At 36.3% G+C, this 17116-nt stretch overlaps 2 protein-coding genes across 2 annotated transcripts; both read left to right on the top strand.

Moving 5' to 3' along the window:
- Positions 1 to 1099: 1099 nt before the first annotated feature.
- Or5ap2 (olfactory receptor family 5 subfamily AP member 2) lies at positions 1100 to 2053 on the top strand. The gene has a single exon (NM_001000934.1). It carries the CDS (start codon positions 1100 to 1102, stop codon positions 2051 to 2053), a length of 954 nt encoding a protein of 317 aa, NP_001000934.1.
- Positions 2054 to 15489: 13436 nt separating this feature from the next.
- Positions 15490 to 16443, top strand: Or5ap2b (olfactory receptor family 5 subfamily AP member 2B). Its single transcript, NM_001000296.1, has one exon. The coding sequence runs from the start codon at positions 15490 to 15492 to the stop codon at positions 16441 to 16443; it is 954 nt and encodes a 317-aa protein (NP_001000296.1).
- Positions 16444 to 17116: the final 673 nt, after the last annotated feature.

Below are 17116 nucleotides of genomic sequence, written 5' to 3' on the forward strand. Positions count from 1 at the left end.
GATGAGCGAGAGGACTGGCATATTGAACTGTAATTTCCTAAGCAGGTTATATCAATTTAATATATTAATAAATAATATGAGATATGAAAGATGTGTTCTGAAATAACTATGAAGTGTCCATATGGTTGAGAGTGTTGTCTAAGTTTTTGAAAGGGTGATAAGGCTGCATCTCTTTTGAATTTTCCTTTTCTTTTTCATATTTTCTCTTCCATTTGACTTCAATTTATGTTGTAGGGTTTAAGATGATTTTAAGTTATACTTTATAATATTAGACTATTCCTTTAATTTGCTATTGTCACAGGCTCTTCTACATACTATGTGTTCTGGCCCTATCATGTTGTTAGTATTGTTAACTAAATTTGTCTTAACTACTTATTTTTATAATGTTTACATTCATGTAACTGTTAAATCAGTTTTAGAATTATATATGTGTATATTCACACATTTGTCTTTTATTATAGTAAAATTATTGGAAATCCTTTCTGCAAGCTTGAGTGATCTAGTACATAAGTCTTATTCATAGTTTACCTGCTTTATAATAGTTTCTTTGTGGTCTTGTGACCGAGTAAAACCTTTGAACTTCATTGGCTGCTTACATTTTTTATCATGAATGCTTACACATCCTACACTCTGGTTCTCTAATCATTAGAGTTGATTACTGAACCTTCCTGATGGTTAGTTGACATAAATCTCATGTCTGTATTAGGATAATCTCAATTTCTTTTATTGGTCATAAAATGTGAATGACCTCAAGAACTCCTTGCTACATATGACTCACTTTGTTAACTTTTAATATTTTAAGTTACTTTAGATGTACTGAGAAAGAGAAGTTAGTAAGTTAAGTAACATGTGCCATGTTTCTTCAGTTGTATGTATAAATATTTATAGTTTTGTTAATCATTAATAATAAAGACAGTTAAGTCAGAGAGTACTTTTGACTCTGATCTTAATATTTCACTCTTCTGTAAGTACTTGTGTGTATCAAAAATTTATGTGTGTATTTGTGTTTTTTGTTACATTCATTAGTCTTTATATCATCTATACTCTACAGTCATAGAAACTAATTCAATGTTCTAACAATTCTTGTGTTGCAGCACAGATGGTGAGAACTCTAAAAGGAGACCAAGATAAAAATGACACAGAAGTGACAGAATTTATCCTTTTGGGCCTCTCAGACAATCCAGACCTACAATGTATCCTCTTTGCATTGTTTCTGGTCATCTACATGGTGACACTGGTGGGTAATTTGGGCATGATGGCCCTGATTAAGATTGACCGCAGTCTGCACACACCTATGTATTTCTTTCTCAGCAGTCTTTCTTTTGTTGATGTCTCTTATTCTTCTTCTGTTACCCCTAAGATGCTAGTAAACCTCATGGCTGAGGATAAGGGCATTTCTTTCAATGGCTGTGCTACCCAGTTCTTCTTCTTTGGCTCTTTCTTGGGAACTGAATGCTTCCTGTTAGCCATGATGGCCTATGACCGCTATGCAGCCATCTGGAATCCCCTCCTATACCCAGTTCTCGTGTCTGGAAAAATTTGTTTCATGTTGGTGTCTACTTCATTTCTAGCAGGCTTTGGCAATGCAGCCATCCACACAGGAATGACTTTCCGACTGTCCTTTTGTGGCTCTAATAAGATCAATCATTTCTATTGTGACACCCCACCCTTGCTCAAACTCTCTTGCTCTGACACTCGCATTAATGGCATTGTGATCATGGCCTTCTCTAGTTTCAATGTCATCAGCTGTGTTCTGATTGTTCTCATTTCATATCTGTGCATCCTCATTGCCATATTGAAGATGCCTTCTGCAGAGGGAAGACACAAAGCCTTCTCCACCTGTGCCTCCCACCTCATGGCTGTCGCCATCTTCTTTGGAACAATTCTTTTCATGTACTTGCGTCCTTCCTCTAGCTACTCTATGCAGCAAGACAAAGTTGTCTCTGTGTTTTATACAGTAGTGATTCCGATGCTTAATCCTCTCATCTATAGTTTAAAAAATAAAGATGTTAAGAAAGCAGTGAAGAAAATCTTACAGAATTGTGTGCTTTGAAGCCAGGGTATATGTTTTCACCCTGTGTTGATTGTATTATATTTTTAAATGTTTTATAACATACTTGCTTACAACCTTCTCTGGCGTAGAATTGATGATTTCAGATAATACTTATCTTAATTTTCTCATGTCATATACATGTCTACCTGGGCACTTTGTTGAATCAAAACAGTACTTGAGGAAGTGTGGCTATGGAAATTATTTGGCATGTGCTTCAGTTTCAGGTTATATATTTAGGTAATTGCAGTAACTCAATTTCCTTCAATATGTATGTATGCATATACATACTTGCATTTATATTATATGTGTATCTGAGATCTCTTTCTCTTATGTATTAATTTTGGCTTCTTAGATTATCTTTGAGACAAAGGGATGTTTTCAGAATGGTTAACGGGTTATATTATCAGGAAAAAGCAGAATTAGACAGACAAGATGGATCATGATGAATACATAAAGAATTATGCTTTGGTACTTCTTTCTCGTCTTAAACTCTACTTCCACAATGGCCTGTTTACCTGCAGTTTGGTAGTAGGAATATTCATCTTTTGAAGTTAGGCAATTTTTCTAGCAGGGCACAGTTCCAATCATGGAAGTCAGATGAGGATTGTCATTTGCTCAAATGCCTACAACTAAGGCAAACATTGAACACTTTGAGTGATCTGCACAGCACTGAATGGCTGTAGAGAGCAGCATGCTCCATGCATTCTGTATTCAATCATTTTAAATGAAACACAACAAGGAATCTTGGCAGGTATTACATTAATTAAGGGATAGAGCAAGAATAAGCAATTGTTTGTTCAATTTGTCAATTATTTATTACTGTTTTTCAAGTGAGAATCACAGTGTTTTATCTGTTATTATACTGCCTAAAACATTCAGGTAGTTTTCAATAAATATTTGTCAAATTAAATTATTTCTCCTAAGTAAGGTTTGTGTGTGTGTGTGTGTGTGTGTGTGTGTGTGTGTGTGTGTGTGTGTGTAGTATGGTGGGAACTAAATTTGTTTTGACAATCAGAAGAAATAGCTGCATATTGTAAGATGAGAAAACTGTAAATACCCTCCTTCTCTTCTAACAATAATATTTTGTTTTTCTAATTGTATCTTTTAAATTATGTTTAAGGACCAGTTTCCTTATTACCCATTTTATAAACAAGCCCCTTGTATTGAACTCAAAGTTTGCTGTTTGCATTAACTTAATAGGTTATATTAATTTTGGCATAAATACAAAAGATATACACTTCATAGGACACTCAGCTATGAATAAAACCCCGGTCCTTTTGTTAAATTTATAAGACATCTACTCCTTCACTTATCTCATCTCCTCAAGGAAGAAGACTAGTTTACGGTATGTGAGTTGTATCTTGGGTATTTGGAACTTTTGGTCTAATATCCAGTTATCATTGAGTACATAGCATGTATGTCCTTTTAGGTCTGTCTTATCTCAGTCAGGATGATACTTTCTAGTTCTATCCATTTGCCTGCAAAATTTGTGACCTCATCATTTTTAAAAGCTGAGTAGTATTCCATTGTGTAAATGTACCACATTTTCTGTATTCACTCTTTTATTGAGGATGTCTGGATTGTTTGTAGCTTCTAGCTAATATAACAAGGCTGCTGTGCATGAGAAAGAAGGCTAAAGTGTAGATGCTTTGGTCTCACTTAAGGGGAAACAAATAATTACGGGAGACAGAGGGAGGTACCTGGGTGGGAGATGGGAGAGGGAAAGGAAAAAGGGGCAAGATCAAGTATAGGGAGAGACAGGAGAGAAGTCCAGAGGTCCAGGAGAATGAATAGAAATATGTAGCATTAGGGCATGTGGGATGGTGGTGTAGAGGAACCATTAGAAAGTCCCAGATGCCAGTGAAGGGAGAGGCTCACAGGACCCAGTGGGGATGACAGTAGCCGAAATACCTAACAGCGTGGAAATAGAACCTGAAGAGACCATGTCCAGTAGATAGACATTGCCTCCCAGTTAAGGAATGGGGCCGTCCACCCATCTCAAAGTCTTTAACGCAGGATTTTTCCTATTAAAAGGAAATTCGGGACAAAAAATGAAGCAAAGACTGAAGGAAAGGCCATCCAAAGACTGTCCCACATTGGGACCCATCCCACCTGCAGACACCAAACCAGAACACTATTGCTGATACCAAGAAGAGCTTGCAGACAGGAGCCTGGTGCAGCTCTTCTCTGAGAAGCTCTTCCAGCACTTGACTAACATAGATGCAGATCCTCACAGCCAACCACTTAACTGAGCAGGGGACCCCGATGGAAGAGTTAGGGGAAGAAATGAAGGAGTTGAAGGGGATTGCAACCCCACAGGAAAAAATAACATCAACATACCAGACCCCCAGAGCTCCCAGGAACTAATCCACCAAGCAAAGAGTACATATGGAGGAACCTATGGCTCCAGTTGCATATATAGCAGAGGATAGCATTGTCTGGCATCAATAGAAGAAGCCCTTGTTACTGTGAAGGCTAATTTCCCCAGCGTAGGGGAGTGACAGAGTGTTGAGGTCAGAGTGTGTGGATAGGAGTGGAAGCATTTTCATGGAGGAAGGGGGAGGGGAAAGAGGGGATTTGAGATGGGAGAAGGGGGATAACATTTGAAATTTAAGTACATAAAATATCCCCCCCAAAAAACAAATACAAAAGAGAAGACCTGTTTCTGCTAAAGTCATCCACATTGAGTTTTGGGAGCCTTCCATATCCCAGTTCTCTGGGATTTTCTAGAGAGCCCATCCAAAATCCTTGCAGGTACATATTTATATTTATTCTCTTGACTCTCTGGGCTTTTCTCCTCTCTCTCTCCATACCTGATCTGGTCCCTTTTTCCTTCTCACCCTTCCCTCTTCCACTTAGGCACCTCTTTCCTTCTGTCTCACATAATTATTTTGTACTTCTTCTAAGTGGAATTGAAGCACCCTTACTTGAGTCTTCCTTCTTGTTAAATTTCTTAGGGTCCTAGAGTTGTATTATGTGTATTCTGTAATTTTTGGCTAATATTCAATTATCAGTGAGTAAAGTACATGCATATCATTTTTGGATTTGGGTTGGCTCACTCAGGATGATATTTTCTAGTTCCATCCTTTTGCCTGCAAAACTCATGATGTCCTCGTTCAAAGTAGCCGAGTAGTTCTCTACTGTGTAAATGAACCACATTTTCTGTATCCATTCTTCAGTTGAGGGACATCTGGATTGTTTCCAGCTTCTGGCTATCACAAGTAAGGCTGCTATGAACATAGTGGAGCATGTGTCCTTGTTATATGTTGGAACATCTTTTGGGTATAGGCCCAGGAGTGGTATAGCTGGATCCTGATGAAGTTATGTTCAATTATCTGAGGAACTGATTTCCACAGTGGTTGTACAAGTTTGCAGCACTACCAGCAATGGAGGAATATTTCTCTTTCTCCACATTCTCCCCAACATGTGCTGTCACCTGAGTTTTTGATCTTAGCCATTCTGATTGGTATAATGTGGAATCACATGGTCATTTTGATCTGTATTTCCCTGATAATGAAGGACTCTGAACATTTCTTAAAGTGCTTTTGGGCCATGAAAGATTCCTCTGTTGAGAACTCTCTGTTAGCTCTCTATCTCATTTTAAAAATTTTTTGATTCATTTATTTTTATACTTCAGATTTTATTCCCCTCCCAGTCCAACACCTGACTGTTCCACATCTCATACTTCCTCCCCACTCCCCAGTCTCCACAAGGATGTCCCCACCCCATCAGACCTCTAAACTTCCTCAGGCCTCCAGTCTCTTGGGGGTTAGGTGTATCTTCTCTGATTGAACCCAGACCTGGGAGTCCTCTGCTGTGTTTGTGTTGGAGGCCTCATGTCAGCTGGTGTATATTGCCTGATTGGTGATCCAGTGTCTGAGAGATCTCAGGAGTCCAGCTTATTTGAGTTGCTGAGTTGCTGGTCCTCCTACAGAGCCACCCTCCTCCTCAGCTTACTCTAGCTTTTCTCTAATTTAACCTGAGAGGTCAACAGCTTCTGACTCTTTGAGCTACTTAATTGGGTCTTTTAGAGGCCAGTCCATTTTTAAATTTGATTATTTGTTTTTGTTTGTTTTGTGTTCGGAGTCTAACTTTGGCTCTTTATATGCTTTGGATATTAGTCTTCTATGTAGGGTTAGTGAAGAACTTTTTTAAATTTGTAGGTTACCATTTTGTCCTACTGACAGTGACAGAAGTTTTCTGTTTCATGAGGTCCCCTTTGTCAATTTTGGATCTTAGAGCCTGAGCCATTGATGTTCTGTTCAGGAAATGTTTCCCTATGCCAATTCTTTTGAAGCCATTTCCCCTTTCTATTAGTTTTAGTGTATCTGGGTTTATGATTAGGTTTTTGATCCACTTGGACTTGAGGTTTTACAAGGTTATAAATATGGATCAATGTGCATTCTTGTATAAGAAGACTGCCAGTTAGGACAGCACAATTTGTTGAAGAGACTTTCTTTTCTCCATTGTATGGTTTTGGCTTATTTGTCAAAGACCACGAATCCCCATTTTCTGGGGTCTCAAGTCTCTCAAAGGTTAGGTGTATATTCATGAGGTCAGGGAAAATGATTCCTCAGAAGTTCTTTTATTTTTGAGAATTGTTTGGCTCTCCTGTGTTTTTTTGTGTTTCCATATGAAGTGGATAATTGCTCTTTTCATGTCTGTGAAGAATTGTGTTGGAATTTTGATAGGGAGTGCACTGACTGTGTAGAATGCTTTTGGTAAAATGCCTAGTTTTACTATGCTAATCCTGAGCTATGAGCATGGGAGATCTTTCCTCTTTCTGAGGTCTTATTCTAATTCTTATTATCAGGGACGTGAAGTTCTTGTCATACAGATCTTTGACTTACTTGGTAAGAGTTACACCAAGATATTTTATATTATTTATGGCTATTGTGAAGTGACTTGTTTCCCTAATTTCTTTCTCAGCCTGTTTACCATTTGTATAAAGGAAGGCTATTGATTTGTTTGAGTTAATTTTAGCTACTTTGCTGAAGTTCTTTATCAGCTATAGGAATTCTCTGGTAGAATTTTTCGGGTCACTTATATATACTATCATATCATCTTCAAGTAGTGTTACTTTGACTTCTTTTCCAACTTATGTCCCCTTGATCTTCTTTTGTTGTCTAAATGCCCTAACTAGAAGTTCAAGTGTTATACTAAATAGATGGGGAGAGAGTGGGCAGCCTTGTGTTGTCCTTAATTTTAGTGAGATTGCTTCACACTTTAATCCATTTAATTCTATGTTGGCTGATGTTTTGCTGTGCATTGCTTTATTATGTTTAGGTATGTGCTATGAATCCCTGATATCGCCAAGGCTTTTAGCATGAAGGATATTGTATTTTTCAAAGTCTTTTTCAGTGTCTAATGAAATGATCACATAAGTTTTTTGAGTTTGTTTATATAGTGGATTATGTTAATGGATTTTCTAGTTTGATCTATCCTTCTTCCCTGTGATGAAGCCTACTTGATCATGGTGAATTATGGTTTTTATGTGTTCTTGGATTTGTTTTGTGACTATTTTATTGAGTATTTCTATTGATTGATCTTAAATTTTCTTTTTTCCCTAGGTCTTTGTGTGGTTTACATACTGTAGTCATTGTGCCTTTAAAGAATAAATTAGGTAGTGTTTCTTCTGTTTCTATTTTGGGAAAAAGTTGGAGGAATATACATATTAGCTCTTTGAAGGTCTGGTAGAATACTTCACTAGAATCATCTGGCCATGGGCTTTTTTGTTTGTTCGTTTGTTTGTTTAGGATTTTTTAATGCCCATTTCTATTTCCTTAGAAGTTATGAGATTATTTAGATAGTTTACCTGATTGTTGTTTAACTTTGGTATATTGCACCTGTCTGGAAAATCATCCAATTCATCTAGATTTTTCCATTTTTTGTTGAGTATAGTAGGTTCTGATGATATTTTGAATTTCATGTTTCTGTTGTTATGTCTCCCTTTTCATTTCTATTTTTTTTGTTAATTTGGATACTGTTTGCATGCCCTTTAGTTACTTTGGCTAAGGGTTTATCTATCTTGTTGATTTTCTCAAAGTATTAGCTCTTGGTAATGATTTTTTTTTTATCACTCTGTTTTTCTTACTGGTTGATTTCAGCCCAGAGTTTGCCTATTTCTTGTTCTCTAATCCTCTTGGGTGTGTTTCCTTCTTTCCTTTTTAAAGTTTTCAGGTATGCTGTTGAGTTGCTTGTATAGGGATCTCTCCAATTTCTTTATGAAGTCTCTTAGTGCTGTGGGTTTTCCTCTTAAGACTGCTTTCATTGTGTCCTATAAGTTTGGCTATATTGTGTCTTCATTTTCATTGAATTCTAGAAAGTCTTTGATTTCTTTCTTTACTCATTCCCTTATCAATCAGGACATAGTTGTTCAGTTTTCATGAATAAGTGGGTTTTATGTTGCTTTTGTTGTTATTGAAATCCAGCCATAATTTGGGGTCATCCAATAGAATATATGGGGTTATTTCAATCTTCTGGTGTCTGTTGAGAGGCTTCTTTTGTGTCTGGGTATATGGTCAGTTTTGGAAAAGATTCCTTTTCCAAATGAGAATGAGATGATGAAAAAAGGTATCTTCTTTTGTTTAAGGATGAAATGTTCTGTAAATATGTGTTAAATCCATTTGGTTCATAACTTCTGTTAGATTCATTGTGTCTCTGTTTAGTTTCTGTTTCCATGATCTGTCCATTGCTTAGAGTCCTCCACTATTATTGTGTGAGGTTGAATGTATGTTTTGAGCTTTATAAATGTGGGTGTTCCCACATGTGGCCCATACATATACAGCCACCCAATTAGACAAGATGGATGAAGCAAAGAAGTGCAGACTGACAGGAGCCGGATGTAGATCGCTCCTGAGAGACACAGCCAGAATACAGCAAATACAGAGGCGAATACCAGCAGCAAACCACTGAACTGAGAATAAAACCCCCGTTGAAGGAATCAGAGAAAGAACTGGAAGAGCTTGAAGGGGCTCGAGACCCCATATGTACAACAATGCCAAGCAACCAGAGCTTCCAGGGACTAAGCCACTAACTAAAGACTATACATGGACTGACCCTGGACTCTGACCTCATAGGTAGCAATGAATATCCTAGTAAGAGCACCAGTGGAAGGGGAAGCCCTGGGTCCTGCTAAGACTGAACCCCCAGTGAACTAGACTGGTGGGGGGAGGGCGGCAATGGGGGGAGGGTTGGGAGGGGAACACCCATAAGGAAGGGGAGGGGGGAGGGGGATGTTTGCCCGGATACCGGGAAAGGGAATAACACTCGAAATGTATATAAGAAATACTCAAGTTAATTAAAAAAAAATAAATGTGGGTGTTCTTGCATTTGGGTCATAGATGGTCAGTACCGAGACTTCATCTTGTTGGATTTTTCTTTGATGAGTATGAAGTGTCCTTCCCCATCTCTTTTGATTACTTTTGATTGAAAGTCTCTGTTATTTGATATTATAATGGTGATTCTAGTTTGTTTCTTGTTATGGTTTGCTTGAATAACTTTTTACTCATTACTCTGAGGTAGTTTCTGTCTTTGCGGCTGAGGTGTTTCTTGTAATCACAAAAATGATGAATCTTGTTCAAGTATCCATTCTTTTATCCTGTGTCTTTTCACTGGAAACTGAGTCCATTGATGTTGAGGGATATTAAAGACCATTGATTATTAGTTCTTGATTTTTTTGTTGTTGTTGTAGGTGGTATTATGTGTTTGCAATTCTCTCCTTTGGGTTTGTGGTGAGGTGCTTAATTTTATGTGTCTTGGGTGCAGTTACCCTCCTTATGTTCCTTCTAGTATCCTTTGTATCACTGTACTAGTAGAAAGATATTGTTTAAATTTGGTTTTGTCATGGAATATCTTTGTCTTTTCATGTATGGTAATTAAGAGTTTTGTTGAGTATAGTAGCCTGGCCAGGCATCTGTGATTTCTTAGTGTCTACATGACATCTGCTTTAGATTTTCTGGCTTTTAGTGTCTTTTAAGAAAACTAGTATAATTCTTATAGTTCTACCTTGGCCTTACCGCTTTTAATATTCTTCTTTTGTTCTGTACATTTATTGGTTTTATTATTATTTAGCAGGGGGGTTATTTTCTTGTTTAATCTATTTGTTGTTATATAGACTTCTTGCATGTTTATATCCATCTCTTTCATTAGGTTAGGGACATTTTTTTCTATGATTTTGTTGGAGATATTTTTTGGCCCTTTGCAATAGAAAACTTCACCCTCTTTTATTTGTATTATTCTTAGATTTGGTCTTTTCATTATGTCCGAAATTTTCTGGATAATTTTTCATGAACTTTTTACACTTTGTATTTTCTTTGATCAATGTTGTTATATCTTCTAAGGTATTTTCTATGTCTGAGCATCTCTCTTCCATCTATTGAATTCTGTTAATGATGCTTGCATCTATAAATTCTGTTCTCTTTCCTAAGTTGTCTATTTGCAGTGTTGCCCCCATTTGTGATTTCATTTTTCCTTTTTTTTCTATTACCATTTTTAGGTCTTGGACCATTTTGTTCAATTCCTTCTCCTGTTCGATTATATTTTCCTTTATTTAAGGGATTTGTTTACTCTTTATTTACTTCTACCTGTTTGCCTGTGTTTTCCATGTTTCTTTAAGGGAGCTATTCACATCCTCTTTTAATACTTCTATCATCTTCATGAGATGGAATTTTTAAGTCAGAATCTTGCACTTCAGGTTGTTAGGATAGCTAGGGCTCACTATGGTAGGTAAACTGGGTGTCAAATTACATTCTGACAAGCTTCCAGGCATAGGTGTAGACCAGAAGGAAGACAGGTTGCTTAGGAAGAGCAGGATAGATCCCATGTTTGCTGGTCTCTGAGGGTCCCAGCTTTAATAGGGTTGTGGTGGGGGTTTCATCTATGTTCATAGTTATGGCAGACCTTCTGTGATACAGGTAGGCTGTCGAGGGGACCATGCAGGCCTATCTGTCATGGGTTCAGGTGGCGTTGCAGACTTGAAGGATGATGGGGCTCAGGTAGAGTAGGATATATGGGTAAGGGAAGGGAAGATAATCTGTATGGCTCATGGTCTCAGGTCTGATAGAGGAGTGGGGGAGGGGCAGTGAGAGAATGGAGACCACCCTGGGATGGCAGCCTGCTCAAAGCAGCTTGACTTGGACCACAGTGCTTAATCAACAGGAAAATGAATCAAGGAAAGGAAACCTACCTGTACTTTTAGGAGTTTGGTGAAGGTAGAGGAGAGGCAGCAGGAGAACGGAAGCCCCTCTGGGATGGCAAGCTACTCAGTGCAGTTTGCCTTGGCCCACAGAACTCAAAGAGCAAAGAAAATGGGTGGGGGTAGGGAAGTTTACCTGTGTGGTTCAGGAGTTTGGTGGAGGTGGCAGAGAGGCAGCAGGAGAATGATAATTACTCTGGGATGTCAGTCTTCTCAGGGCCAGTTATTTTCTTTTTAAAATGTATTTTTAATTAGAATTGCAATCAACCTTATCACCTCCCTCTCCCTTTACAAACCTCCACAAACAGCACTATCAATGCACTCATCATTTTATTTTGATAAATATATTTTATATTCATGTCATATGTAGGAAAGGAGTATTTGGATAGTATAAATGTCAATGGTGTCAGTCTAGAGAAAGTAAGTTGATGGTTGTTTATTACTCAGAAAAGAGGGAGAATTATGCCTATGGAGTTTCTAAGATACCTGTGATCATTATGGACTGAATGTGTCACCTCACTTACATTATTAGATTTCTCAAGTCACCTATGATGTAAGGAAGAATAATGGAGATGTTTAGGGGAAAAGGGATTAAAGACTCAGTTTGTGATTGAAGGGCCAGAACTCAAGTGTACGCATCCTTCTTCTCAACTACTTGGCAGTTCCCACCATGCTATTCTGTGATTAGTACCTTACAACTCATAATCCTAACCTCAGGAAGGAGAACAAAGATGGCAGCACCCCAACATTCTGAGGACTCATAATTCCTAATCACAGCAGCTCTAGTCATTACCAAAACAACAACAACAAAAACAAAAACAAACAAGCAAGCAAACAAACAAACAAAAAACAGATAGTGAATAGAGGTTATGAATTCAGAACCCCAGATTATTCAACATTGGACTTTGGTACCCTATGAGTAAAGCAAAACAATATGAAAGAGAATTGAGATTTTCTTAATCTCATCAGGGAAAAGCAATAGATTACAATGAGGCACATAGGAGATGGAGTCCCTAGAGATGAAAGAACATCAAGTATATCCTACTTAAATGAATAAGAATAGTCTAGTGTTTCCTAAGACTCTAAGGGGCGAGAATTGCTCACCATTCTGAACACGTTATTAGTGATACTGCATTTTCAAAGGTACTGTATTCTGATATGGTAAGTGAAAGACAGAATTGAGTACCTGTCAAGTACAGAGAAAAGGATTGTATCCTATCCTTGTACTGGATAGTCTCTTAAATTTGTCTGAAACACTATTTTTTTTTAATCAAAGAGCATGCCTTGCCTAAAAATGGACTTATGCTTTTTATCTAATCTGTTGTTGATAATGTGTAGGAATTTGGGCAAGAAAGAAAATGAGGCACACAGACCTAATCACAATCAATGAATTGCAAATGGTAATGAAACAATGTAAAGATATTTAGTCTTTTGGCTTCTTGATATGAAAAAAATTTACAATCTTATGAATTTAAGTTACTCACTGACAGGGAATTAATAGCCTTGAGCAATATAAATGCTACACACATTTTCCTTACTAAAATACTTTACATTATCTGCAAAGATAAAACAGTATAAAGGCTATGATATAGAGCCCTTTTGAGACAGAGTCTATCTATGTAGCCATAGCTGTCTTGGAAATCTCTATGTAGACCAGCCTAGACTCAAACTCACAGAGCTATGCCTGCTTCTGCCTCCCAGTTGCTTGGATTTAAGGTGAGTGTCAGTGTGCCTAGCATAAGTAAGAGCATTTTTATAAATTTCAAGAATCAGCTACGGAAATCTTACAGCTATTTAAAAAAAACTTGGAAATTTAAAACAAGAACTCATCTTTGGATAGCAGTTTGACTGAGAACAGCATGAAGATGAATATTGCAGAGAAACTGAAAAAAAACTAATATGTAAAATACTTAAGGGGGAGGCTTGTTCATGCTATGAGAGACAACTCGTGTTTGGGTAATGTAAGGTTATTCAATATTGGGAATTCTAACAAAGTATTTTCAGCAACTTTAATTATATGATTTTGTCAAAAATATGTCAAATTTTACTGTAATTCTAAATATTATCTAGAGAGTTATGGAAGCTCTGAGAATTAACTATGGGGTATTCTTTGTACAAGTGCTGACATTAGTCGTTGACATTTTGAACGATCACAAATGTTAGCAGAATGAGACTGAGTATGCATGTAGAATCTATCCATCAGGATGAAGCTGGTTATTCCCAGCGAGTTGATGATTCATAAGTTAAATTTCTTCTCTACAAAGGGGAGGTAACAGTGTTCAATCTCCTGAGTCTTAAATGAAATAGCACAACGAACACTTAGCAAGCCTGTAAGGTGCAGTAAGTCATTAAAATTTTACACATTAAATATGTGAAGTTTCCTAGTATTTGTTCCTTTTTGTATGTTTATCACATCTGGGGTATTTTATTAATTCATTTGCTTTTATTATATTTGTACTCTCAGAGGTGGTGTTGGAATGAGAAAACAGAAAGATGCATTCTTTCTTGTTTCTGACATTATTATTGAAGTTCACAGGTGACTATTACTCCAAGAAAGAACCCATCCATCTATATCAGTGATCTATAGGTGTAGTGTAATATGATGTTGAAAAAAAGGAAAGTTGTGTTGTACCATGAACGTATGTTATACCTTAGGAGGCAACACTGAAAGTGAATGCCCCATATTTCTTTGACTTTAACACATGAAGATGATAACAAGCATAGGCTTCGTACAACTTCTACTAAATCTTCACCACTGACTTGAATGGAGACTCATGTAGAACTGTAGGCGCAGATGTTATACTCCTCAATGGAAATAAAAAGTTTTATTAGGTCTTAGGATCTTGACATAATAGAAACTAGTTAGAGTAGAGTAGAGTAGAGTATGTTCTATTCTTTGAATTTTCCATCTCCTGTGAGTGATGGAGAATCAAGTGCTTTGTTTCATATTGTAAAACGTGTTTATACTTACTTTAATACAGGTTGTTAAAATATTAGTAATATACTATTTAGTTATAATTGAAACAATGTACTGGTAGTTATTGCTTTCTAATTTTTAATTTTAATGAAATGAAAGAGATGTTTCATTTAATTTTAATGACTAGAATGATATAGCTGAGCTTTACCTCTACTTTTAGTACTTTATCCTTCTCCATGCTATTTGCATGAGTAGCCTGACTTTTTTCATTTAAATTTCAAATTATTAAGTTGTTATATTAACCCAATGTATTGCTCAAAAAATCATTAAATTATCTCTGGTGTTTTGTGTTTTACTATTCAGTAAATATCATCATCATCAGATTTGTTTTTTACTGAAAATTAAAGTGTAAAATTGTATAGTCTAAGGCACAATGAGTGAGAATTACATACATACTGAGTGAGTATTATACATACATTTTGTATAACATATAAATGGGGTTAAGGTTAATACCTATCTTCTCACGGTTTATTCATTAAGCAGAAAACATGCAGCTCTTTCATTTTTCATCATAGAGATATTCAGTACATAATAACATCCTCAGCTTGACTTATAATAGGGTCTGTTGTAGTTCTGTAATTCTCAATTATAGACTTCTATATCTTAGAGAATTTTTTCAGTTCTTTTGGATCTAGATTTTATATTAATTTTACAATATGATTATCCAATTAATAAAATTCTAGGTACTAATAGGCTAGGATTGTACAGTTGATAATTCTCTAAATTTAAGATGTTATTGAAAACCTATTGGCTGTATGAGGTTATCTTCATTTTTTTCCTTAGCTTTCTAAAAATTCCCTACTTCACAAATCCAATATTTAATTTAAAGATAATTGCTGCCTTTCTTGCTATTGATTATTTCTTTTTTACAAATATTATTATTTTTCATTCTTCCACTAGGACTGTGAAGGAACACTCTGTGCTTTAAAAAATATGTTAATTTTCTCCAGAAATAAAGGCTTAATTATAATCATAGTAGACATAATACCAAATAATGATATGCTGTAATTAATGCACAAATGATATAAAATGTAGTCGAAGTTAGTGGAAAATAAAGTACTTGTCTCAAGGTACTTAGGATCTGACATACAATATTCAATGTTTTTGACTTAATATCATACACATTAAAATTTCACTGATCTCACTTTTCACTATTTAATATTTATATGTGATATATATGTTACGTTAGTATATATATATGTAAGTATGACACAATCATCTAGCCAAATGGAATGCTGTAACTTCTTTTATTTTGTAGCACAGATGGTCAGAATTGTAAAAGGAATCCAAGATAAAAATGACACAGATGTGACAGAATTTATCCTTCTGGGCCTCTCAGACAATCCAGACCTACAACATTTCCTCTTTATATTGTTTCTGATCATCTACATGGTGACACTGGTGGGTAATTTAGGGATGATGGCCCTGATTAAGATTGACCGCTGTCTGCACACACCTATGTACTTTTTTCTTAGCAGCCTTTCTTTTGTTGATGCCTCTTCCTCATCTACAGTCACCCCTAAAATGCTGCTGAACCTCATGGCTGAAGATAAGAGCATTTCTTTCAATGGATGTGCTACCCAGTTCTTCTTCTTTGGCTCTTTCTTGGGAACTGAATGCTTCCTGTTAGCCATGATGGCCTATGACCGCTATGCGGCCATCTGGAGTCCCCTCCTATACCCAGTTCTCATGTCTGGGAGAATTTGTTTCATGTTCGTGTCTACTTCATTTCTAGCAGGGTTTGGCAATGCAGCCATCCACACAGGAATGACTTTCCGACTGTCCTTTTGTGCCTCTAATAAGATCAATCATTTCTATTGTGACACACCACCCCTACTCAAACTCTCTTGCTCTGACATCCATACGAATGGCATTGTGATCATGATTTTTTCCAGTTTTACTGTTCTCATCTGTGTTCTCATTGTTCTCATTTCTTACCTGTGCATCCTCATTGCCATATTGAAAATGTCTTCTGCAGAGGGAAGACACAAAGCCTTCTCCACCTGCTCCTCCCATCTGATGGCTGTTACTATCTTCTTTGGTTCAATTCTCTTTATGTACTTGCGACCTACTACTAGCTACTCTATGGAACAAGACAAGGTCGTCTCTGTGTTTTATACAGTAGTGATCCCCATGCTTAATCCTCTCATCTACAGTTTAAAAAATAAAGATGTGAAAGAGGCAGTAAAAAAAATCATACAGAAACACATTCTATAAGGCTATGTTTTCCATTCTTCTGTTATGCACAATATAATAGAATATTTAAAAATGCTATCTGATATCTTCAGTTGTTTCAACATGTTCAAGTTTATGTATTATCATTAAACATGCTTCTTCATCACCTCCATGTCATAAAGATGCCTATTCAACCCACAAATACATATGTTAGGTAAATGTTGTTCTGTGTTTCAGAGAATGAACTATCTTGCCAAGGCAATTTTTTTGTATAGTCAATGTCTATGTGAAAATAGCTGTGATTTTGAGTTGCACAAATATATAGTATATGAGAAATAAATCATTCCTCCATGATAGGCACATTTGACTAGTTTAATAGATTGATTACCAATATTAATTCTACTTTCTCATATTAATCTAAAGAATAAAATATGTAATACAAACACTTTTACCAGATGTTACTATAGAATGGGAACTGTAGCAATAATGTGGAAATATTTGGTTTTCTTAAATTATTTAAAACATGTTGAAGACAGAATTGAAAGTTTTATCTCTATTCCCTCCAGAATATCAAGAGGTTCTTGTAAAAATTTGTGAAATAAAATGAGTGAGTATTATGTTGTTCATTGATGTAGGAGAAGATCAATGTTGGAACAATGTGACAACTAACAGCTGTGTTAATATGCCACACTGAAGTAGATATTGTGAAGATATA

The sequence above is a fragment of the Rattus norvegicus genome, chromosome 3 (genome assembly GCF_036323735.1).
Source record: "Rattus norvegicus strain BN/NHsdMcwi chromosome 3, GRCr8, whole genome shotgun sequence".
In the NCBI taxonomy this organism is placed as follows: Eukaryota; Metazoa; Chordata; class Mammalia; order Rodentia; family Muridae; genus Rattus; species Rattus norvegicus.